The 26,580-nt window shown below is 36.9% G+C and overlaps 1 protein-coding gene across 1 annotated transcript in view; it reads left to right on the top strand.

Annotated features, from left to right (window-relative positions):
• Positions 1 to 26,580, top strand: part of MYCBP2 (MYC binding protein 2) — a 184,012-nt gene that overhangs the window by 103,927 nt on the left and 53,505 nt on the right. The window contains exons 43-54 of the mRNA XM_069879988.1: positions 300 to 387; positions 4,699 to 4,748; positions 5,869 to 6,041; positions 6,383 to 6,527; positions 8,232 to 8,444; positions 10,852 to 10,907; positions 11,206 to 11,321; positions 12,456 to 12,553; positions 14,856 to 14,972; positions 15,842 to 15,982; positions 23,151 to 23,375; positions 24,265 to 24,397. Of these exons, the coding sequence (XP_069736089.1) occupies positions 300 to 387; positions 4,699 to 4,748; positions 5,869 to 6,041; positions 6,383 to 6,527; positions 8,232 to 8,444; positions 10,852 to 10,907; positions 11,206 to 11,321; positions 12,456 to 12,553; positions 14,856 to 14,972; positions 15,842 to 15,982; positions 23,151 to 23,375; positions 24,265 to 24,397 (1,555 nt within the window). The remainder of the gene's footprint in view (positions 1 to 299; positions 388 to 4,698; positions 4,749 to 5,868; positions 6,042 to 6,382; positions 6,528 to 8,231; positions 8,445 to 10,851; positions 10,908 to 11,205; positions 11,322 to 12,455; positions 12,554 to 14,855; positions 14,973 to 15,841; positions 15,983 to 23,150; positions 23,376 to 24,264; positions 24,398 to 26,580) is intronic.

Genomic DNA, 26,580 nt, shown 5'->3' on the forward strand with positions numbered 1-26,580 from the left:
GGTTTGTATGTATGTACAGCTTAAATGAGGCACTGCTTTGCAGTCTGAGTCTGTATTGATAGTTTTTTGTATTAGGAAGTTCTCTTTCTTTTTAATGATACAGACAAAAGATAAAAATAATTTTCAGCCCAGAAGCATGGTATAACCCATGGTAGCTGTCTGACAGGAAGAATGTCACTAAGAAACATCAAACTGGAACACAAAGTAATGTCTCCTAGGGTAAAGCAGTGTCAGAGAAACACGTTCATTGTCCTGTTTTCTGAAATACTTTTTGTTTTAAAATATGTTTCAATTTGAAGGGTATTATTCAGCTGGAGAAAGAATTGGCCAATTTAGGAGGATCATGTGCAGCAGCTTTGATGAAGAAAGATCTAGCACTTCCTATTGGTAAGTCCTACTCAAAGACCATGCTTTTTTGTTTCATCATCATTTCAGGTTTTCTGAATGAATACTAGTTTAATGCTTAATGCTGCTATTAGTTAGAGATGATCAGAAAAAAATGATTCTTAAAACTGGATTAATCAAGATAATAGAGTGGCATTGTTTTCTGCTTACACTGTTCCCTTCGTATGTGTATGGGGAGGAGGGAAACTTGGTCATTTAAGTCTGAACCAACTCACCCCATCCACAGGTAGTGTGTCAGTGTACGAGCTCTATCCTACAGTGTCCTCGTGGTACTTCACAAATGTGCAGGTATCTTATTTGTATTTCTCTTTCACTGTTTTTTCTCCCTGCACTCCACACTTTTCTGAATGAAAAATACCTGCAGCATTGAATTGCAAAGTTTAAAATTACTTGTTTAAAATGGTAAGTGACAGTTGCATCTGTAGATCTGGTAGCCTAAAATATTTCTGCTGGTATTTTTAAATTACAAAAATAAACCTATACCTTTACAGCAGATGCAGTAAATAAAAGTTTACAGTAATCCAAATCCAATTTAAAATGTAAGGAAGAATATGAGTTTATGAAAACTAATGGATATGGAGATGAAATTAGAACTTTCTACTGATGCAACCATATTCTGTGTAATAGTGTTTCTCCTAATTAACATTAGTGTATAGGAAAAACAGACTTATAGTCTATAATGGGATATCTTTTTGATCATTTTAGGAGCACAAACAAGTTCAAATATTGTTAAAGAGACTGGAAGTGTGTATTAATGAGCAGGAGGGCATTGATCAGTACACAGTTACAAGCACAAAACCTAATTTGAATTTTTTAACCCATTATTTTGCTTGCATATTTGAATATGCAACTTTATGTTGTAAATAGTCACCTCAATTGCACTGGTAGGTCTGTATTTCTCTCTCAAAAGTACAGGCAATTCTATAGTTTAAATAGTTCCCTCTTATCTTAAAAACGGCTGTGTTAAGTCCTTAGTTTTGTTAACTTCCCTTGCACTCACTTATCCTACTGTTCTGCTACAAAATAAAAACCAACCCCCCTGAAATTTAAATGCCTCTAACTTAATTTCCTAGGTTTTGTAATACTTCACACTTCTCTCTAAAGAGCTTTTTTTGTTTTGTTTTCATTCTTGTATGTCTAAAACCAGAAGGGAAAGTAGGTGGTATATAGGTTGGCTTTGTATGCTTACAGGTAAAAGGAATTTGAAGTAAAATGTGGTTAAGTTAGCTAAGCATTCTCAGCCACCTATAAAAGTGGTTGTGTGTAGTCTGCAAGAGAGGAGGGATAGGTGTAGCCTGTAAAGTTTCTTGATTACTGTTGTAATTACAATTAATTCATCTGACCGTTTACCTAACACCAGCTCAAAGACCTCAGCCAAATCTATTAGTGTTTCTGATAATATTACAAAGCTAATGACAACAAGGGATCATATACAAGCATTGTTTCTCTACAAGACCACTGGACTGTGTGAATGAACAAAACTGATGAATATATAGGTGGCAGTGGAAGTGTTCTCAGATGTAAATCACTGCTTAGCTTTTCTAAGATGGTTTTCAATTGTCTGTAATTTTGCTTTGTGTAAGTGTCTTGCTTGGTGTCTCATTAAAAACAGTGTGGCAGGAAAAGAGGTAATGTGGTTTTCTAGGGCACTGTTAATTGATTTACTGTGAGACTTTTTCTGCATTCTAGTTAAAGTACCTTCTACCTTTTACTGCAAGTGAAATGGTATCTTAAAAAAATACTGTATTACTGCCACAGCTTATCTGCAGAAGAGTGTCATTTTATTCTTGGATTGGAGTGTCCTTTAAGACAAACCTATATAATCATATAAAAGACTGTCTTGTAATGTGTAGACACAAGCAGGCCTTTTTGTTTGACATTTCATACTTATTTTATGATTTCTATAGTTTTCCTTTATCCCATGTGTGTATGTATACAGGCTAAAGAAAGTAAAAAGAATTAAGAAAAGAATTAGCAACGTAACTTTCATTGGTTTAATGTTGGCATTTAGAAGTTTAGCATCTAGATCTAAGCTAGTAGCTCTAACTTTCTTCTAGAGTCAATGTAGGCGTCTTTAGAGGATGGCTCATGTCATCCTAAGATGAAGATGTAAGAAAAATGAAATTAATCACCCAAAGGAGGAGCCTCTTTCTCCTCCATTTGCTATAAAGAAGTCTTGTAATATCTAAGTCTACACGTGTGCTTCACTGCCCAAAAGTAGGTGAAGTAAATCCTGCTTCATTCTCAGATACTCTTTAGACTTCTGGATGGGGATTAAAAGAGATTTTAGAGCCTTGGGACAGCTAGTGAGGGCTGGTGAGGCCCAAGTGATTCTTCCCTCCTTCCAGTTACAGGTGGTGACTCTGAAAGGCTCAGATAGGTCCAGTCTGTTAATACATGGCTCTGTGGCTGGTGTCACTGCAACAACTTAGGATTTTTCAACAATGGGATGGTCTACATGGCACCAGAATTGCAAGTATTGGATGGCAGCCACTTTTCTCAGATGGGGAGTAGGTTCTTTGCCCAGGAGCTTGCAAGGCTCTAAACTAGATGTGAAGCGGTAGGGGGATAATATCAGTCTTACCTATGGCAAGTGGTGGGAGGACAGACAATGGTTGGAGGGATGGGGTGCTGGTATGGGCCCTCCACCTGCTGTCCAGGGGCGTGCTGGGGATGCCGTGACACAGCTCAAGTCCTCTGGAGATGAGTGGGAAGCTCGAGAGGCAGTAGGTGTTGGGGAGAATACTTCTCCAAAACACCTTGTGGGTAATAAAGGGTCGACTAGGAAGGTGAATCGACTGGCAGCCCAGCTGCCTCTATACAGAAGCATGAAGTTTGGGTAACAAGCAGGAGGACCTGGAAGCTACCGTGCTACTAGAAAGCTGTGATCTAGTTGCCGTCACAGAAACTTGGTGGGATGAATCCCATGACTAGAGTGTGGCTATTGACAGCTACAGGCTGTTCAGAAGGAATAAACCGGGAAGGAGGGGTGGAGGCATTGACCTCTCTCTCAGGAAAGGGATAGAATGTGAAGAGCTGTCGTTGAAGACTAGCCGCAAATGGATTGAAAGCATGTGGGTGGAGTTCAAGGTCCTGAGGGATATGGGACAAGCAAGGAGTATAGTCAGGACCCTAAATTTCAGGAAAGCAGGCTTCCAACTCTTCAAGGAGTTACTCAGTAGGTCCCACTGGGGCGTGGTCCTCAGGGACAGAGGCGTAGAACAGAGCTGGCAAATATTTAAGAATGCTTTACATGAAGCACAAGAGCGCTCAGTCCCCAGATGTAGGAAGTCAGGCAGGAAAGGAAAGAGACCAGCGTGGCTGATTCAAGACCTCCTGGTCAAACTCAAGAACAAGAGGGAACTGAACAGGCAGTCTGAGTTACCATGTTCAGAAAGTGATGCTTCATCCTTGCCTCTTCTCCAGGACTCAAATTTAAGATACTTTTTCTCAAGAGACAGATCTGTCTGTGATGAAGGATCTAACTTGAACAACAATCTGGAATTGATCAATGTGTTTAACATTATTAATTAATTGTTTCAAATTTGGTAGTAGTTATTTCTATAAATATTCTTTTCATTGAATTTAAACAATGCCACAGTACTTGATTCTAATTTCTCTTTCTTGCTTCTTACTTGTAGAATTGCCTAACATTCTTTTCAGAGAGAGTAGAAATACAGTAACCTTACCTGTTTTACTTGTCTGTTAAAAGACTGTATTTGGCAATTCTGGTCACCCTGTAATCAGACTTTGGAGTTGCATTTGTGAGAATGAAATATGGTAGAATAGAATACGTTTGAGTTTCCTGTTTTAAGGAGGAAGCACAGTTTACAAAATTGTGCAGAGTTTTATCAGGTTTTCGAATACTTTTACTGGGGTAAACTCTTAAAAGGGGGAGCAGCTGGTGCATACTTACAGGTACTGCTTCCCAGAATCTGTCTTGACTTTCCAAAATCTCTTTCTCAAAGTACCTTGTCTCATCTAAAGACTTGCCATACATACTGTCTTGGAGATAAGATGACAAGTACCAAATTTTTGTGTTGTGTGACATATCTTGTTTGCTTGTGCACTGAACTACACATTGCTGCATGTTACTTGAAAATATTACTCTTCCAGCTGTTGGTTAAAAAAATGTGACAGATCATCTTGCAAACTTAGATTTTGTAATGTAAGAAGGTTCACTAAACAGAATTAAATTTTGCATTCCACTGTATATAGGTAAATGTCAGTATTATTGTTAATGAAAAGTATGTTGGTTTTTTGTTGTGAAACTAAGTTCTGTTTTTACAGCAGGTAATGAATTTGAAGAAGATCTTGAAATTCTTGAAGAGGCTGCCTTACAGGTATACTGCTGCCTTTTTTATTTACGTTGCAACATGTTTCAACACGTAGTTGCATTGAAACCTTTTGACTACTACAGAAGAAAATGACTTGTGAGGTTTTTATAATGGGAAGGAATCTGGATTGTTATAAAATGGTTCAAGAAAGTCATACAGAGGTTTATTATTTTTATTATTTTAGAAATAATTGCTTAGAAAAAGTTGCATTAGCTGTCATAGGTGAAGTTAGATGACCAAATATATTTCAAAATATATAGGTGTCTGGCCTAGCCTGCATGATTTAACAAATTTTAGATGTTACTAAAATTAGTCCTGCGTGTCTCTGTAACTGCAGAAACAAAATCACTTTTTCAGTTGAGCAGTAACACTTAAAAAGCCCCAAACAGTATGATTGCAGTTGTTCTGGATTGATAATACAGTCATAGTATTATCAGTGCTACAGTATGAAACTATTGCCTAGGCCTTTGATGATGGAACAGTAAATAGAAACTGTCTTGGAGAGGTCAGATGTTCCTTGAAAGAAATATTTCTCCCTTTACATATTTCTCCCTTAAGTGTTACAACTCGGAACAGGAGCTATGAGTGTGAACGGGAGAAATGGATTCATTTTTGCTTTTAGTCCTGTCTATTAAATATTTTATGCATTTCTTCACAGTCTTCCCTTCTTGCAAAGAAGGAGTTTCTTTCACTTTGTCTCACCTAAAAGTATATTTCTTAAGAAATCTGCCTTTCTATAAGTTATATCTTTTATTTTTATTTTCTCTTGGAACACACTTATTGGTCACATTTTCAGAATTCTTCTCCTAGTCACCAAGCAGCCATTTAGGATGCTTTTAACATGGAAGTTCCTGTTACCTTCTGGGAAGTTCTTGTTATTTCTTCTTCCAGAAATTCTTTGTCAATTCAAGCTCCTTTAATGTCATTTGAGTTAAGTTATTGTTTTATAGGCGAACTGACTTTTTTAATCCAGTCTGCTCCTACTTGAATGGTTTTTAGTGCCCAAAATGTCTGTGCCGATTGTGTCATGTTATGGGAAAGTGTCTGCATGCAAGATACTGAAAAACTGTTTTGTCTCCCATTTTTTCATCTCCATCTCAACTCCTGGGGAAAAAAAAAAAAAAAGGTGTGCAAATCTCACTCTGGCATTCTTGGGAAAGGCTTGGCACTATCTCACTCACCAACCATTTTAGAAGCTCTTGAAGGAAGTCTTCCACTGCAGGTACAAAGCAATGAGCAGTCATTTCTGGAGGATTTCATTGCTTGTGTAGCAGGATCAAGTGGTGGACGACTTGCAAGGTAAAAAGTTTGTGCTGCATGACTGAACCCATTATTTTGTAGTTGTAATGTTTAATTTTTGCAACAAAATAGAACATATTTAAGTGCATATTAAATTTGAAAACCTGTGCATTGTTACTTGTCTCTACAGCCACCTGTAGAACTTTAATAACTGCATTAAATTTTAATTAAGTAAAACAAATTGACTGCATTGTTTCTATTTAATATATTAGGTAAAAGGATTTAAATATTCACAACTTCTGCATCCTTTCTTAGCTGGAATTCATGTTTGTACTGAGTAAGAATGTATCTTTTGGGGGCATGTAAGAGATTTTAATGTCGAATGTTTGTCTTTGCTGTAGATGGCTTCAGCCAGATTCATATGCGGATCCCCAAAAGACATCACTGATTTTGAATAAGGATGACATTCGATGTGGTTGGCCAACTGTTATTACAGTACAGACAAAAGACCAGTATGGGGAGGTTGTTCATGTTCCTAATATGAAGGTAATTACTGTGATCTTTGGCTGTTCTTATGCTTCATCGTGCCTTCTTTTGTTATTTGTTGTAGCTACTCCACAGAATACTCCTGTATAGGGCAGGAAGTGGCATGTGTAAGTTCAGCGTAGTCAGACTTTCTTACCTTTAAATCCATGAAATGATCAAATTCTTTAATATGCCAATACTGTTTCATGCAATTTATAGCTGCTCTGTAATGAGCTACATGTGTAGTTGTGGAAATAATGAGTTTTAGACGATGTTTAATGGTGATGAGGTGCAATGTGACAAGAACCCTTTTTTTTAACTTGTAAGCCAGGAAAGAGTATTATCAATTATAAACTGAATAAATGTGATAGAAAAAAAGAATCAGAAGCACGTTGTTTCTGTTTTATAGGCACTTTATTTAGACTAGATCAGCACTTCCTCCTCTTCTGTTACAAGTATTTAGAAGGTCTTGTAGGTTGTTCGGGTGCTTTTTGCAACCCTAGTTAGAATTGGAAAACCCTTGCAGGCTTTGGAGTAAAACCTATGGTATACATATAGAAGTTGACTGCTTGATTTAAAGTAGTAAAATGTGTAAAAAACCCGAACTGAACAGTGTTTTTCATGTTTTAATAAATTGGGTTACACCTGAGTTTTCAAGCCCATTTTTAGTCTGGAGTAGTACAAATATTTTCAAGAGTTGCTTTTATTCAGGCACAAAAGCAGGTAAAGTACCTTATACAAAGGCATAATTTCTGTGATAAGGAATCAAATCTGTTCTTTGTCTAAGATGTAATAAGAGTTACCTCACAGTGAGCTGTAAACGCAATAATGAAGTGTGAGTCTACAACTGTTAACAGAAGAATTGGTCGTAGAGTTTGATTGAAATTTAAATGTGCAGTTACTGACTTAAATGCGTGACAAAGGAAAACTAAGTCGTGATTTTACTCTCATTTAGGAAAAGATTAAGTCAAAATATACACATAAAATTGTTGCTGGATTTCTTGTCTAATTACTGTTTTTCTTCATGAATGTGTTACATTGAATTAAGATCTGTGTTATTTTAATCTGTTGGACTCATTCAGTGTGCAGTGTGCTGATATAACTTGCAACAAATGGAAAGAGCATATGAAATCTGCAGCAATTAAATGCGCTTTATTGCAGATTCAGGATGAGTAGTGAGTAAACTTATTTTCGAGATAGTCTGTTCTTCCTCAGAAAATGAAGTACAGCTGACTCTTGTCGCCTGCATTAACGGAGGTCAGATAAAATATACACTAAAGAGAACAGTATAGACATGCAGTACTGATAAAGTATGGTGGCATAGCTAGCCAAGATCCAAACTGGCCACTTGCCAATCCAAATCTATCAGGCCTTGATGATTCGCTCTGATACCTGTGCAGTCATTTGAAAGGCTCCCTTCCCTACTACATAGCTTTTTCTGTTCTGTGAAAATTGAGCTAGGCGCACCAGACTACATGCTGTTTCCCAGGGAGTGCTCTGGCACTGGCCCTTACTGATCGTGTGGAAAGTCAGTTGGGTGCTTCTTTCCTGTCCATCTATGTTTTTTGGAGATACCATGCTTGGCTTTGCAAAATGTTGAGTGTAGACATGGAAGTATTTTATGCAGCTGGATTTATAGTGAGTGCTCTAAGCATTTTGTCAGATCTAAAAGATTGTCCTGAAGATCACCCTGAATCATCTTCTGTGCTCCACATCTTATTGCAGGTAGAAGTCAAAGCTATTCCTGTTTCTCAGAAAAAAACATCTTTGCAACAAGAACAAGTTAAAAAGGTGCAAAGGATACCAGGTAGTCCAGCAACAGCTGCCTCCCCTAGTGGTGATATGACCTTTGGAGGACTTCCTTCACCAAAGCTTGATTCTTCCTATGAGCCGATGATAGTAAAAGAAGCTCGCTATATTGCTATTACAATGATGAAGGTAAATTGCTGTCATTTTTGCAATGTAACTGTAAGATTTAGCATTCAGAGTGGGTAAAGGTATGCAAAGGACATGAAAAAAAAGAATATTTCAGTTTGGTCGCAATCTAAGAATACATTAGTTACAAATTTTTTTAATTACATCTAAGTTCAGCAGAAAGCTAGGTGCATCAAAAGGGCCAATTGCCTGAACTCTAAAGTAGTTACAAACTGGATAAGCATTTAAAAAGGGAAGTTGTCTTTAATTTTGGTTACAGTGATTAACAAAGCAGTCTGAGTCACTCAAGAAAAATTAAAGCAGCTATTGAAATGGTGGAGAGGAGTCAAACCAATATGGGGTTGAATTGTTTCAGTAAATCTATGTTAAAAACTGTATCTGGTGAACGTAGAAAAAAACGGGAGCTCAGTATAGTAAAAAGACCATCTGAATAATTTGTGTATCAATGCATACGTATTGAACGTCTGTTGAAATGAGCTTCTGTCAAATGGATTAGCTCAGAGGCTTTGTCAGCAACAGCTTTTAGAGAGGTGAAAACTAAATAACTAGTATTGATTTGAGTATATTTTAGAACAGATGTCACGATGTGTATAACTGGCAGTTAGACAACTTAATGAGAATATTTAGTTTAATCAATGTGGACTTACAAAGGGAGGAATTGGCAGACTGGCATCTTCTAGAATGTGTGGGGATTGTTTACTGCAGACGACAGTGCTGCAGGGGCTATGTGTGAATAGTGTAACTGGCGAATAAATGATGGATCAATAAAGGAGCAATGAGATAAATATGGTGTATAAAAAATGGTTTAAAAGCTTTCTAAATCACATGTCTAAAAAGATAATTAGAACCAGGGGGTGTATATCAAGGAAAGAAGCATGATTTGCTTGTTCAGTTGTCATTTTTTTTAACTTGAGGTACTGCAAAGATCACTTCTTGGCTTGATAATACTTGGTATTTTTACCACTGACTTCAAGGGAGTGGGAAATATATTATTTATTCAAAGTTGAAACCCAAATTATCATTGTGCACAGGCACCTGCTGCTTCTTTTCCTGTAACATATATCAAACCTGCTCACACAGATGTTAGTGGCACACCTTATGATGCATTAGATCCTCTGGAGTAACTGACTGTGTAAGGTGTCCAGAAATTAATCTGTAGATTTGATGGACACTTCAAGTGAGGAATACCTCATGTTAACTAGCTAACTTGCAAGAAATTTTAGCTTGAATGGGGCTAAGATAATAAAAAGAAAATGCAAGTTGTCTTATTAGATAGCACTACAAATGTTTTTAAAGGTAAAAGTGAAAAAGTGAAAGAGAAACTAAGGAAAATACAAAAAACTCTCTCTAATATTGAAACATGCTTGGCTTCTACATTTAACACCTTTTGGGGGGATCTTCTGGAGATTCACAGACAGCTCAAACAAAAAACCTCCAGAATCTCAGGGATTTATGTGCATCAATGAGCCTGGATTATGTCAGATGAGGCAACTGTTTGCATTGTCTCTGATTATCTCTGCATCTTAAGTAGCGTATGCTTTCTGTATGGTATATGGCTGTTTCCTGGCTGTTTAAGAGGTGTTTCCTGAATTTAATTTAAGCTGTGTAAGGGTCTGACAGCATCCTCTGAAGTTCCTACCTTCATCAATGCTCAGAACAGGTGTATGTGCTGACTTTCAATTTAGAGTGATTACCGAAAAGCTTCCATTCTTTTTTCTTCTGTGACGTATCTTTAGTTTATCATGATTTGATTTCTTTCTAAGGCAGTGATTTCACAACAGTTTAGGCTTATCTATCCCATCCATCTTCTGGAAAGCACATGGTACCAGGCTAGACTAGAGAAGTAAACTGGCATAAACTACTTCTGTATTTTTAAGGTTAGTTTTCTATTGGCTCAGTAGCCTTACTGTAGACACTAGCATTCTCATGAGAGGTCTTGAACATCTCCCTGGAGGTGTTCAAGACTGGGTTGGATGAGACTTAGGAGCAACCTGATCTAGTGGAGGCTGTCCCTGCCCATGGCAGGGGGTTTGGAATTGGATGATCTTTAAGGTCCTTTCCAACCCAAACCATTCTAGGATTCTATAAACCATCGTTGTGTTAGGCAAGCGAGATTGAAAGAGATTCAAATGCTTGACTGTGAACAAAGCTTTTGTTAGCAATAACTATCTTCACTTTCCCTCTAAATTGCAATTATTTCGATAGTAAAGATGCTTGTTTCATATGTGGGTATGTGTGCGTTACTATTTCTATGCTTTGGAATCGGTTTCTGCATCCCTGCTCTATACTTCTAGTGAGTGTAAAGTTAGATTAGTATGTTCTTCGAGAAAATATTCTGCTTCCTTTTTCTCTTTACTTTAGGATAATTGATAACTCTTGATTTTGTCTGATGAATTTCATCTCTTTCTAGGCATATGAAAATTATTCCTTTGAAGAACTACGCTTTGCTTCACCAACACCAAAGAGGTAAGTTTTTAGTAATTGCTTTTTAATAGGACTGAAATTAATAAGTCTTGTCACTTCTTATAATGAGAATCACAAGCCTGGACTGCGAAGTAGACTTGTCGAAAGGTGGAAACATTAGAAAAACTGTGTATTACTTTTTATTAAATTTAGAGATTATTTTAAAAATCTTTCATTCTTAATTGTTATAATGTTGATTCCTTATTTGTATTATGTACTCTCTGAATGTGTTCTTTAATAATTTGCTGTAGATAAATGTGGTGTAAAGATTTATAATTTTAATTGTTTTGGTTTTTCCTAGACCCAGTGAAAACATGTTGATCAGAGTCAATAATGATGGGACATATTGTGCAAACTGGACTCCTGGAGCTGTTGGTCTCTATACCATCCATGTTACAATAGATGGAATTGAAATAGGTACTTAATTTTGACTATATTTAAGCAGAAATTTATACTGTATTCTGTTTGTATACTGACAAATGTATGTCTTGTCACTTGTAATATTTAATATTACAGTTAATAGCAAAATCTAGAACCTGAGTTTTGTTTCAGAAGCCTTTTATCAAATTCCCTCCTCTTTCTCAAAATAAAAAAGACCACAGCTATTCTTTCTTTAAAATAGGAATATATTTGGCAAATCATGTATTTATAGTGGGGTTGGACTACAAGATAATAATTAATAAGTTTCTTATTCTCTACTGTCAGTGTTGCAAGAAAAATGTCTTATTTCAGTGATAAGAAAGCGACAGACAGAAAGGGAAAAAAAGCACTGAAGAAACTAGGAAAAGGGGAAATTGTTCCTGACCACGTAGGAGTAAATAATCTCAATCCTTCTGATGGAAAACTGAGAGAGGATGGTCTTAAATGCAACTCTACCCTAAGTTTCAATTATTTGTGCTAATTTTAAATGCTTTGTGTTTCTTCCTTGCTGTAAAACTTACACTACAGTCCGTAGGACTATAGTATAAGGGAATATTTTATGCCATAGCATCTAATTGGCTGTTATTGATGAAGATATTAGTACTGGTCCCAGTACAGACCCCTGAGGGACATCACTTATCATTGATCTCTGTCAGGCCATTGACATCCTGGATGCAACCGTCCAACCAATTCCATATCCACCAAAAATTCTACCCATCAAATCCATACGTCTCCAATTTAGAGGGAAGGATGTTGTGGGGGAGCTTTTACTTGCACACTCAAACATTTAACTTTTCTGTGTTCATCATTCCTTGAAACATACCCCTACAGACACTATTATGAAAAAAAATTCCCTAATTGTGCTGTGTATACAAGGTATGAGAGATACCCATTAACAGCATCACATCATATACTTGTAGATTTCCACATGTGAAGATCGAAATGTTGAGGAAGTAGTACTTTGCACCATGGAGCTACTGCAAGTGTTGTTTATGGCAGACAGATAAGCGACTGGTTATTTTAGCCTACTCTGAGATGTACCGTAGATAAACTGTAGTTACTGTTGGACTGATATATCCCCTTAAATATATATATATTATTTTTTTTAACTTAGTCTTTGTTTGCTTATAGATGCTGGACTAGAAGTAAAAGTAAAGGATCCTCCAAAGGGAATGATACCTCCTGGAACCCAGCTTATTAAACCAAAAGCAGAGCCTCAGCCGAACAAGGTTTGGAGAACTGAAAAAAATAATCCAGATATTTATATTTGGGTGGAATTTTACTGTTGTTTAATACATACTTTATCATGTCATAGTGGTGCAGGGCTTAAGGATATTTGTAAGTCGCTTTAACGTGCTGAATGGAATGAAATTCATGTACGGGATAAACTCTAAGATATTAAATCCGTTTTCTTTTTGTCTGTAATCCTCAACATAAGAAGGATATAGAACTATTTGAACGGGTCCAGAGGAGGGCTACAAGGATGATTAGAGGGCTGGAGCACCTCCGATACGAGGACAGGCTGGGAGAATTGGGGTTATTCAGCTGGACAAGAGAAGGCTCCGAGGAGACCTTACAGCAACTTTCGTAGTACCTGAAGGGGACCTACAAGAAAGCTGGAGAGGGACTTTTTACAAAGACTTGTAGTGGTAGGACTAGGGGGAGTGGATATAAACTGGAGAGGGGCAGTTTTGTACTAGTCATTAGGAGGAGTTTCTTCATGATAAGAGTGGTGAGGCAGTGAGACAGGTTGCCCAGGGAAGTTGTGGCATCCCCATCCCTGGAGGTGTTCAAGGCCAGGTTGGATGGGGCCTTGGGCAGCCTGATCTCGTGGGAGGTGTCCCTGCCTATGACAGGGGTGTTGGAACTGCATGATCTTTAAGGTCCCTTCCAACTCCAACCATTCTATGATTCTATGATTCTCTCCATTATTAAAACTGTTCTGCCTAGCAGAAACTGCCTTAATCTTGTCTTGTCACATAAACATTGTGAAACAATTATGAAAGCCACTGACTATTGTTAGTACTTTCTTTGACATTGTACTATCAAATTAATTGGATGAAGGGCTTTACAAAGATTTTGTTTTGTGGTAAAAATCTTCCTTCAGTCAATTTAAAAATCCCAAATTAGGTTATTTAGTGCTGTCTTCCTTTCTGAGAATATTGCAGTTTTATTTTTAGAAGTTATCCTTTGACTTCCCCATATATCTTTTGACTTCCCCATTTCACCTTTTGTTCCACTCTGAAGGACTAAAGTAGACATAAATAACAGAGGAAAGCTGAAAGGTGGTATGGCAGTGCTGTAAGGAAAATGTCTAGATGAGAGGACATCTTCCACTTCCTCTTAGATGCAAAGGGGGGAATATTAAATGAGGCTTTTTTTGTGTGTGTAATAAGCCTGTGTTAAAAGATACACAGCTCTGAAATGCTGCAAGGTTATCCTTTCCTGTCTTATTACATCAGTGAAGGTGGCCAAGAAATATATCATTCCAAAAAAGATCGGGTAGTTGTCAGCCTTTTACGTGTACAGCTCATCCCGATTCATTTGTGATCCAACTTTCTGAATAACCTAGAAACAGTAACTTTGTTGGACACTTCCCCGGTCTGTAAATGCATCCAGTGTCTGCTTCTGCCACTAATAAGGTTCTTTTCCATGCACCCACACCTCAAAATAAAAATAATAAGATTACTTTTAGTTTCAGCACAGTTTTCTATAGAATCATTGTACATTTATCAAAAAAACACTTCTAGGCTTTCTTCCTTCTCTTGGAAGGAAGTCTTCCTGGTTACTTCATTATCTAAATTAAAACTCTCAATTCCTACTGAGTGAGGTTAATCTCAACAGAACTTCAATAATATTATCCAAGCTGTGTTGTTTACTATAGCCAAAGTGCAAGATTCATCTGGTCTAAGAGGAGATAAATCGCTGGGTGGAAGTACTGTCATTCTCTTCAGTTGTTACAGTGGGAATTGAGGTGACTGGTTCATACAAAATATCTACATTTTGTCAAGTAACTGTGTTTACAACACTTAAAAATACCTGACAAAATTTAGACATCTGGTGGTGTTAGACATTACCTAGTGTTTAATCATCTCACTGTGTTTTTCTGCTTGCATGTCACGTTTCTTCTTCCAAGTTGTAGTCTCTTTGAAAGAGGAGACATCTTTCAGTCCTGTAGATAGTGTCTGTAGAGTCTGTTTCAATAACACCCTAGACCCTTCATGGTAAATCATTTTACCAGTCTTAAAAGAATTGGAAGCTTATACGGAATATTGTGTGGTATAAAAAGAGATCTTTCCAAGACTGAGTCGGTGCACTTTTAGGGGATTTTTTTTACGTTATGATTTTATGGTTATAGTAAAGAAGTGAAATTATGTACAGCAACCATGGGAAACTAGCAACAAACTGTAACTCTTAAGACTGCTATCTCGTCACTAGCATTTCAGAATCTGTTAAACCTATTTCTTTTTACTCTTTGACATCTCTGTTCCAATTTTTTTCTTCCTTACTGTCTTCCTTTGCTTCTCTTAGGTTCGCAAATTTGTGGCCAAGGACAGTGCAGGGCTTCGTATCCGTAGCCACCCTTCCCTTCAGAGTGAGCAAATAGGCATAGTGAAAGTCAATGGATCCATCACTTTCATTGACGAGGTAATTAATAAAATGTTTTTGTTGAAAATTGGGCTAAGATGTAAAGTTAATTCATTCGGGTGGACGAGGTGCTAAGGGGCATGGTTTAGTGTTTGATAGGAATGGTTGGACTCGATGATCCGGTGGGTCTCTTCCAACCTGGTGATTCTATGATTCTATGCAAATAATGGGGTATTTTATGTTTAAACATTGACGTAAATAACTTAAGAACACAAAAGCATAAATCAGAAAAATCTGAATATTTACTAATTAATTTTTCAAGCTGTCATTTCCTTTTAATATACTTACTTGAAACCTGTGTAACAAACTTTTGAGACTCCGATATAAGGAAAAAAAATTCCCAGAATTCATTTTATAACAATATCTCTAAGGATTTAGCTGTTCATGACTAGTTCAACTATATGCAAAAATTCAGGTGTAGGTGTCATTTTCATTACATCTTTCATTTACGCTTCTGAAAGATCACTAGGATTCTAGACTGCTATGCGTGTATTTTTCTTACAGTATAACTTAATCTACAAGGAGTATTTTTACAGTTTAGTAAGTGGAAAAACAGAAACTTGGGCAACTTATGAAGCTTACAAAGGCTTGGCTTTCTCTCCTCCTTTCTCTCAAAGCAACTCTTATTATTGCGTGGTCTGATTTCAATTTATCTTTGCACCTTGCTTTTTAAAAATATATGCTTCCCATTACTTTGAAGTTCTGATTTGGTTCATATTCCTTTTTATCTCTTCTTATATTTTATCAGCACAGTGAAGATCATTCATTCCTTGCTACTGTTGTCTGTTTGTCTGAAGTCTGTTAATCCTTACTGGCTCTGCAACAGTTACAGGAGGGCATGGCTCGTTTTTGTTGCTTGTTTCCCATAGATCCACAATGATGATGGTGTTTGGCTGAGGCTGAATGATGAGACAATAAAGAAGTATGTTCCTAACATGAATGGTTACACTGAAGCCTGGTGTCTCTCTTTTAACCAGCATCTTGGCAAGAGCCTTCTGGTACCTGTTGACGTAAGTAAAAGGTGCCTTTGAAAAATATCCAAAAGTACACTCTATCCTCATTACAAGACTTTCTTTAATTAAGGCTGCAAATGAGTCCTGAGGTAAACAATATTTTAGTTACCAAATACGATCTTGTATGTGTTTGCATTTTTGAGGGCTGTTGTGTAATGAGGGTGGAGTGTAGAAATTGGAGGCTTTTTATGTTGAAGCTGCTTCTCCTAGAAGGGAAGCAAAAGTGCAAGGAACACTGTAACAGAGTACAAAAGTACAATTATATAAGATTTCAGTCTGTACCAGATGTCGTTGTTTGTAAGGTGGTCCACTGATGCCATGATTTCAGAAGAGGGTTGCAGCCTGCAGTGAATCAATGTAATTGATGCATTTTGCAAAATTTCTTGGGTTTTGTGAGCTTTACACCTGAATCCTTGGGTTATCTTTTTTTTTTTTTTTTAGCTGATCAAAGAATTGCAGAGCATGAGGTCTGTCGAAAAAAGTAATTTAAAAAACTGAATTTATAGTAAGAGTGAACGCAATTTATCTGGGTAACTTTAATGGTGATAACCATCACTACAGTTCAAAGGTTACAGTTTTTCTGGAAACAAGATACAGTTTAAAAAAGTTTTCAAAAAAGACAGAAAGAAAAAAGTATGTTAGCTGAACCAGTATTTCTAAAAATATTTATGAAAGTGCAGGGCTTTCTGGTTTATCTGGTTTTGTGCATTTCGCAGAGTGGGGGGGATACCTTGGTTTCTTCAGGGTAGAATGTTAGAACCAGATCGAGTTCCAAATACAGCTATTTAGATTTGATTCATTGCCTTACGGAAAATCATGGAATGGTTTAGATTGGAAGGGACCTTAAAGATAATACAGTTCCAACCCCCCTGCCACGGGCAGGGACACTCTCCTGATCAGGTTGCTCAGAGTTTCATCCAGCCTGGCCCTGAACATCTCCAGGGATGGGGCATCCACACCTTCTCTGGGCAGCGTGTTCCAGTGCCTCCCCACCCTCACAGTAAAGAATTTCTTCCTGGTATCTAATAGAAATCTCCCCTCTGAGTATGAATGAGCTACTGCTGCAGTTGAAGACAGCTAACAAATATTTGTCCAAATTATAGACACCTGCAGCCTGTAATGTCACTCTGTTATGTTTTCCGATCATAGAATAACTTAGATATTCCCAGTTCCAGTAAAACTGTGCTGTTAGCTAGTAGCCAGGTCTGGCAGTTCATAAATCCTCTGTGGCTGCAGCCTATCTTCTGACAAAACCTGAACAACCTGATCCAGTGGAAGCTGTCCCTGCCCATGACAGGGTGGGAGTGGAAGTGGATTATCTTTAAGGCCTCTTCCAACCCAAACCGTTCTATGCTTCTATATGATGCAACTAGGTAGTCTTCCTATTAACCCTCTTGTCTATGAATTGTTTGTTGGTATAATTCTGTTTGGAGATTTCTTTTAATAAAATCCTTATTTCTGGAATTACTTTAATATTGTATTTTGGAGGCAAATTATTTCTGTACTTGGCCATCAGTCACTCGAACACTGTGACGACAGGCTTATTTATCTAATTTGTTGTAGAATACATAAAAAATGGAAAAAATATTAAGCTTTGCTTTAAATCTTACTTGTAGTTTTTACCCTAAAAATTGTTACTCATTCAAAAATTGCTAAGTAATACTTTCACGAAACTTTAATATTTGTATGCAGCAGTTTAATTTTACCATGTTAAAAGAGAATTCACCTTTTTTCTTAAATAGTGCTGTGAATTAGTTTTGATACCATTTAGACTATTAAGAGCCTTATTTTCTTTTAAATGACCAGTGAAACTACATCTTTAATGACACCAGTCAAAATTAGCATGCTTTCTTAGCTTCTGATCAGTAAACAGTAGTAGCCAACATAGCAGAAGTCCTACAAAAGGAACTGTTATAACAATGTTGCCATGTATAATAGGAGATGTGTTTTGAGCTAGTTTCAGATGGAAGGTTTCTTTGAATCTCTCATATTTTAAATTTCTAAAAGGACTCAACATGTTCTGAAATTATTTAATTTTATTATACCATATTTAAGCATTACAACTTGTTGGTTTGTTTCATAATAATAAGGGGAAAAAGGAAGAAATGTTCTCTAACATTGCCTTTCCTAAAGGCCACAAACCAAAAGTCGAAGTTCAGTGGCTTACTTTTGAATGGCTTAGTTCTTACTATATGCTGTGCTAGTATTACACATAGCAACTTGATGAAATTCAGTAGACTCTTGTGTGAGCTCTTAATTTTTGTAGCTCAAGTTAAAACTCTCCTTCCTACTAAATCTTGATCACGTAAAGTGATTCCCCTTTCTTGGTAGAAAGTTTTAAAGTAAAATCTCTTTTAAGGTGATTACGAAGTTAAGGGTATTCAATAATACACATGCTTTCCCTGAATCGTCCGAGAAAACAACTATATCTGTAAATTGTCAAATTTGATCAGTGCAGCTGCCATGAAGTGAATAACTCCTGTGGCAAAAAGATAGTCAATTAAGTAATAAATGCTGAAGGTTCTGTAGATTAAATTGAGAAATAATCCATATCTGCTCATCTTGTTCAATTAATTTGGGTAACTGAACAATGTGATGAGCAGAATCTTGTAAAAAGATCTGGTTTTGGAATTTTTGGAATCCAAACCTGTTCTACCAATATTGGCTTCAGAAGAAGGAAGCAGACTAAAATAATCTCTTATGTGGCTAAAAATACAAATGAAAAATCAAATGGCTGAATTAGTCACTGTATTCCCTGGTCAAATTCAAGTCACGTTACTTGATTAGGCTCCATTTTTATTGAGCTCGTGAGCTTGCAGAGCTGGCAACTCCAATTACATTACTTTGTCACACTTAAATAGACAGGCTTTTTGTCATCAACCTTTAAGTAAATAAAAACTTTGTACACTTTACAAAATATGTAAAAAGTATTTTTTAAAAAAAAGCTTTAATTATTCCAGTTCATCACTGTATTTGAACAGTGAACAAGGAAGAAACAGTAGTTTTTCAGGGTTTATTTTGATCTCTTGTCCTCTTTACATATAGGTTGTATTTACATTTCATATTTATTTGTTGACATTAGGTGTTTTATGATAAGTCAAGCAGTTGAGTATCTTAAATCTCCTATGTACACTGTTTATATATATTTTTATCAAAGCCATTTTATTTAATGATTGATAGTCATAGGAAAAGAGATCCATTGTAGTTACGAGACTCTATTTATTTGAGCTGTGGTCATTTGCTTTCTTAGAAAATCTGTCTAGTCAAAGCTTTTCCATTTGTTGCTCCTGTCCTTTCATGAGGAATTGCTCTGTAGCTGTTGGGCTAAAACTGTGCATCTAGTCCATGGTTAAGTGCTGGAATTTGACTTTGGAAAACTCAATACGGTCCCAATTCACTGCTGTTCATTATTTTTGTGTGGTTTACACATCCAGCTTTATAACGTACAAAAATAGACCTTTGAAGTATGCTTTACTATTTTAGGTGTGGATGGTCCATGTTTCTCTGTAGAGTAGAATTCCATCAGTAAACATGGGATATGCTGCAAGGCAACGTAAATAGTCGATTTAAGTAGGTTGGAAGCCTATGAAGTGCACTCTCATTAGGCATATGTAAGCTTTTTATAGTTGTTATAGCTATCTACCAAGTTGATAAGCTTTTACTCTGCCAATCTTTGTCTTATTGCCTTCCCACCTTTCCCAATGCCCTCAAACCTATCTCACTAGTTGATTTGTATGTCTTTCAATGTGGGGTAGAGGTACTAAATTCTACAGGAATGCTGGTGCTTGATAATCTCCATGTTTTTGTCAAAATTGCAAATCGTTTGCATTACTGAAGCTGGATTAAGCAGAGGTTTGGCAGAAAGTGTATAGCTAGATGACTTGCTTCTTTTGTGAGTTAGAAGTCTGGATTCACTTACTTTTAACATGTTAATGTTTTTTCAAGGAATACAGAGGAGGCATGCCAAGAGTGTTTTGTACTTGTTTCTGCTTGAAGGGATTCATTGCCTTTTCTCTAACTACTCTTACATTCTAATGTGACTGCTCTCCAGCCATTTCACTTGGCTCCCCTGCCAGGAAGGGGGTGGAAAATAAGATTTTGATGCCTCTGTTCATACTGATAAAACAGTGGCTTTGCCAAAGCAGTTCTGTCATAAATACTGATTATTAATACTAATATGTATGTACTATTAATTCTTTAATTTCACAGTGACAGTAAAAATTCCTTTGAAATGAGTAGAAACCAGTTGATGGAGCAAAGATGGCTACTTTTTCATGTTTTCCAAGGATGAAAAACTGCTGTCCTAGGTGTTCAAATTAATGAACTCTATCTGGCAGCTCTATTTGGTTTATTGTAATTTATGATAAACTAGTAAACACATTGTGTATTTCATAAAACTAATGAAATCTGAGTGATCATTCTCCTTACAGCCCTCTCTGAATTTTTTGTCTCTGGTAAGGAGTGTAATTTTGGTGTGCCAAGTAGTGAAACCATTGTGTATGACAAATTGCTTTCAGCACTACTGAGCCTAGCCCTTCTGTGTCTTTACAGTTCTGACTCGGTGACTAAAGTTCATGTGCAGTTGTCTTGCAATAACTGGAATTGTTTTTCAGAGCAGCAGACTGTCTTGTTGTAAATCTGGGGTTAGTGGTAAAAAAATGGGGTTTTTTACAGTGAAACAGCTGTGTGGAATTTTTCTGTGCACAAAGTCTCAAGCTTTATAAGAAATGTCCAGCTCTTAATTTCAGTAAATGGCATGACACACTACATCCACTTCAAGCTTTTGGCGTACTAAACTGTTATTGTTTAATGGACAATTTGCCATGGTTAGCAATGAACTCGGATGACCTGATAAAGAAAACAAAGCTGTCCACTTTTGCAAAACATTCTATCAGTAAATTTACTTGTGAAGAAACTTTGCTTTATAGTACCTGAAGCTTCTTCCTCCAGTGTTTCTTTGTTCCTGTTTCCTTGTTGATGTGTCTTTTTTTTTTTTTAAACTCTGTTGCTCAGAATGTCTTTAATGCTAGCCAAGGAGTAAGGGATTTGGACTTTTTTTCATGGACTTCCAAAGCTTTACCCCCTAAGGTGAGTTAAATAACAGGAACAGTCACACTATCTCATGTTTTAAGAATGTACCTTATAACTCAACTTCACATTAAAAATATTCTTTGAAGTCTGTTTTACTTTGAATTATTTTTGCAGGAAGTAGCAGATTTTCATAGAATGCTGTATCTGTCTCTCCTTTTAGGATGAGAAAAGAAGTACTAGGGCAGAGTATTGACTTTTCATTAATTCATTAGTAGCACTCTCCTTTTTTAACAAGCAAAATCAGAAATTCAGAGAGATGGCTAGTAACATAATACGTCTCTGTTTACTAGAGAATGTAATAGTATATGAGAGAGTATACACTGTTACAGCATCCAATAAGATGTTATTTACATAAGTGAAGCCACAAATATTTTATCAATACTCAGCCCATTCTTAATCTCTTAAAATCATAGTTATAGTAAGAATAGTTAAGTAGTTTATCTACAAAAGTGCTTGTCTAGATCTCTTTGCAGCCGTGTAGTGATTTTTTTATATCAAGTTCTCTTCATGACCTTTGTAATGAAGATGAACATGTTTTGCGTATTGGTTTAGAGATTTAAAAACTTGGTTTTCACTTAATCTTTTTTCCTGGAATAGCAAACTTCTTTTTTTGTTATATTGAGATCTAGACAATGTTTAAGTTGTCTTTAAAACATACAGATTTTTTTTCCCTTAAACCAATTGACTTCAGCTTGAGTTGACTTGCTTTGAAAAATACAGATTTGCAGAACAGATTCATTTTTGTGTAAAGGCTTCTTGGAAAGATTTCTGTATTACTCTGGACATAGAGCACAGATTTCCATCCCAAAATTATAATTAAAGAGATCAGAGAAATTGCATTACTTAAAAAGGAAATGACATAAGTAGAAGCTTGGTTTAAAACTGAGGAAACAAAGCATTCTTTTTCCAGATGGAAAGGAACTCCTTTCCAAAGTGTTGTAACAGGAGATTAGGGAGGTTGGAAGTATCAGCACATTCAAAAGAAATTAAACAGATTTAAAGAAATCAGGTTCACAAAGAAACACCAAAGAAAATATGATATACCTTCTAATGTCCATAATAAAAAGATGTTTAATGCTGTTGATACATATGGGACAGACCACACGTGAAGACCCATATGAACTTCTAAATAGCATCTCCTGTTGTCAATGCTGAACACATACTGGACTAAGTGAACCACTGGCTGCATCCCATAGGGCATTGTTTATGTTCTTAATTTTCAGGTGTTTTTTTCAAAGCACCTGTGACTTGCATTATAAGCATAGTAGACCTGGCTCCTGCTTCTCACTTGCTTTCTTCTGATAGAAATGTCCCTTGCGTTACTCCTGTCCCTCGTATTTTTCTGTACAGTAGCCTTCTTATTAAGCTGTATCTGGTTGAAAAAACTATACTAACGTTTGTCTTCTTTTAGTAGCTGTGAGCTTTTCTTGGTAGGAAACTCAAGAAATGTTTTCTCCTTTCAAATTAGTATGTGCATTTAATCTGTAATTGGTACCAGGTGAAATTTAGCAGGCCATTTTTATTACCGCAGTGAAAATAAGTATGCACTAATTTTTATGTGTGCATTTAAGAATCTATGGTATTGCTGTGCTGCTCTGTCATTATTTTGCCCTTGATCTAAAATAACAGTGTATTATAAACATGAAATAAAAAAGCACATCATAATACTCAAATTCCTGTTACACTGTCCCAGACTTTTTGACAAATACGGCAGGAGATGCGTGTTTATTGTGATTTATGTCAGCATGAAATAAGGTTTTGTGAAGGTGGTTGGAGTAAATCTGTCTGTAACAGTAGAAATGAGGTACTCCTTTTCTATGAATAGCTACATTTATAGCACTTTAATTATAAGTAATTATAGTAATATGTAATATGGTGACTTTTCAGTTACTCTGCAATTTATTGATAGTTGTTTATCATCATGCGATAAAATTAGCAATGTAACTATTATCTCTTTTAGGTTTGAAATTTAGCTATTGTAGTCTTAAGTATTTCCTATCTAAAGATTGTGAAGGTATTATTAATAGGTTTTCTTCTGTTTTGTTTTGCCTTTTGTTTTTTTTTTATTTCTCAGGAATCTAGGTCTAACACTGATGATTTTTTCAAAGACCTAAATTCACACTGCCCACAGGAAGCAGTGATGCAAGAACAAGATATGCCATTCCTTCGAGGTGGACCTGGAGTGTACAAGGTAGTGAAGACTGGCCCATCAGGTCACAACATCAGAAGCTGCCCTAACCTTAGAGGTATCCCAATTGGAATGTTAGTTCTGGGAAACAAAGTCAAGGCAGTGGGCGAGGTATGGATCCTTGTAGCTTCAGTTCATGTCTTCATAGATATGAGTATATAACAATAGTAAACGCTGCAAAAGAATCTGCCCCTGTACAGGTTTGCTTTTCCAACCCTCATGATAAATACTAACCTTTGAACTTGACTGATGTTATAAATACTAACACAATTATGTCTTTTGCCTTTTAGATGTGTGCATTGATTGGAATAGTGTTAAAATTGTACTGCAGTTACACGTCCTTGCTTACATATTTCTGTCACAGTATCCCTTATAACATTTCGTTTCTTGTTCTACTTTTTTTGTCATATTCTCTGAGAAAATTCTTTTCTAGGACCTAACAAATTAACAAATTATTCTGTTTCTCTGTATTGATTGTATTCATTTGTTCAGTTGCTGAACTGTTGTTAATGTTCCCAGTTGTCCAGCTGTATTGTTTTATGGTTAAGAAGGGCTTAAGGATGAAGTGTGTCATGCTATTTCCTAAATATGTCAGGATCAAAACTAGTACTCCTACAGACTTTTCTTATATGACTTGCTATTATAATTCTACTGTTGTAGGCACCAATAAAAAGACATATGTTGGGGAAGATCTCCAAGTTTTTATTTAGGCTTGTTTGGATATGCTAAAGTTGTGGTGTTGGTGTTTTGCTTCTTCTGAACATAAAAAGGTCTTAAGATTTTTTTTAAATACTCCTAACTATAATTACAGCATAAGTAGTTTGGTCCTTCAATCTGTCTCAGCCTGTGGCCTTAATTTAAGAAACCCTTTTTTCCGTATTTGCTTTGTAGTGTTAATATTGTAATGAACGTATTTTTCAGATACTGTAATAAGTTGCTGAACTATGCTACTAAATTATCTGAAAAATCAAAAAAGTGTTTTTTTATGTGTGTGCCTCAGGTGACTAATTCAGAAGGTACATGGGTACAAATGGATAAGAACAGCATGGTAGAGTTCTGCGAAAGTGATGAAGGCGAGGCATGGTCGTTAGCTAGAGACAGAGGTGGAAACCAGTACCTCCGGCACGAAGATGGCAAGTTGTTGTTTTGTTTTGTTTTTTAAATTACCTTAGAAAAAATTAAGCAATCTAAAAAAGACGTAAATAAAGAAGGAACTGGGTTTTAAACAGATATAACATTAATTTCTGCTTTTTTCATTTGATGTACTTGAGCAGTTGGACTTCAAAGCTGTTTATAAACATTCTGTAAATGTTTTTTAAAAGAACAGTTAAAATATTTCCCTATATTTTCTTCTCTGCCAGTTGTGTACCCTTCCTTTAGTTATGGGATAATTTTTAAATAAGTACAAGTTTTTGTTAGCTCTTTGTGGTCTGTTTTGTGTCTCTATGAAAAGCAGAGCAGAATGAATTATTTCTGTTTCTTTTTTGTTTTAAGTTAATTCTATCACACAGCATCTTGTTAAAAACCTGTTAACATGCTTTTTTCGGTGTATTGAAAATCAAATTAGTTAATTATTCATTTAGCAAAGTGTGATTGCATTCTCTCAGAATGCAGAACTTCTGTCCTCATAACTGATGTTCACATTGGGCAAAACCTAGAAATAATCATAGAATCATAGAATAGTTAGGGTTGGAAGGGACCTTGAAGATCATCTAGTTCTAACCCCTTTACCATGGGCAGGGACATGTCACGCTAAATCAGGTTACCCAAGGTCCCATCCAGCCTGGCCTTGGAACACGTCTGGGGATGGGGTATCCACAACTTCCCTGGGAAACCTGTTCCAGTGTCTCACCACTCTCATGGCAAAAAAATTCTTCTTGATATCTAGTCTAAATCTGCCTCTCTCCAGTTTATACCCATTCCCCCTCATCCTATCCCCACAAGCCTTTATGAATAGTCTGTCTCCAGCTTTCTTGTAGGCCCCTTTCAGGTACTGGAAGGTCGTTATAAGATCTCCTCTGAGCCTTCTCTTCTCCAAGCTGAACAACCCCAACTTTCTCAGCCTGTTCTCCTATGAAAGGTGTTCCAGCCCTCTGATCATCTTTGTAGCCCTCCTCTGGACCTGTTCCAACAGCTCCGTATCCCTCTTATGTTGAGGATTCCAGAACTGGACACAGTACTCCAGATGAGGTCTCCCAAGAGAGGAATGGAGGGACAGAATCATTTCCCGAGACCTGCTGTCCACACTTCTTTTGATGCAGCCCAGGATACGATTGGCCCTCTGGGCTGTGAGTGCACATTGCCAGTTCATGTTGAGCTTTTCATCAATCAGCACCCCCAAGTCCTCCTCTGCAGGGCAGCTCTCAATCATGTCATCCCTCATCATGTACTGAAAACAGGGATTGCCCTGGCCCAGGTGTAAGACCTTGTACTTGGCCTTGTTAAACCTCATGAGATTCTCACGTGCCCACTTCTCCAGCCTGTCCTGGTCCCTCTGGATAACATCCCATCCTGCTGGTGTGGCAACTGCACCACTCAGCTTGGTGTCTTTTGCAGACTTGCTGAGGGTGCACTTGATCTACTGTCAATATCATTGGTGAAGACATTAAACAGCACTGGTCCTCGTACAGACCCCTGACGGGCACCATTAGTCATGGTTCTCCATCTGGACTTTGAGCCATTGACCTCTACCCTCTGAATGCGACCATCCAGCCAGTTTCTTATCCACCGTACTGTCCACCCATCAAATCCCTATCTCTCCAATTTAGAGAGAAGGATGTTGTGGGGGACCGTGTCAAAGGCTTTACAGAAGTCTAGATAGATCACATCTGTTTCATCTACCCGTGTCCACTGCTGCAGTCACCCCATCATAGGAAGTCACTAAGTTGGTTATAATAAAAGAAATCGTAAACAAATGTTAGTACATTTATTGCGTTTCCCCTCCATCTTGTTGATCTCCTTACAAACAGACTGTATTTGCTGATCCAAAATGTCTTTCTTTTGTCTTGAACACTTCATATGAACACCTTGATGTGTTCTGAACCTGCTATTTGCTTAACAGATAGTCCTAGCCCACCTGGATGTCTTCTCCTGTGCAAGATTATGGACTATTTATATTCTGTTAAAAGATGACCCAAAGCATTCTGTGATTCAGGAGTAGCCCATGTATCCAACCTCCATGTTAGTGCAGATTCAACTCGATCAGGTTGCTCAGGCCCTTGTCTAGGCAAGTTCTCCAATCTCTCTGGACAGCCTGTACCAGTATTTGACTTGCCTTTGGGTTGAAAAAAATCGAAGTTTCCTATGCTACAGCTTT

Source organism: Phaenicophaeus curvirostris, chromosome 1 (genome assembly GCF_032191515.1).
Source record: "Phaenicophaeus curvirostris isolate KB17595 chromosome 1, BPBGC_Pcur_1.0, whole genome shotgun sequence".
Taxonomy (NCBI): Eukaryota; Metazoa; Chordata; class Aves; order Cuculiformes; family Cuculidae; genus Phaenicophaeus; species Phaenicophaeus curvirostris.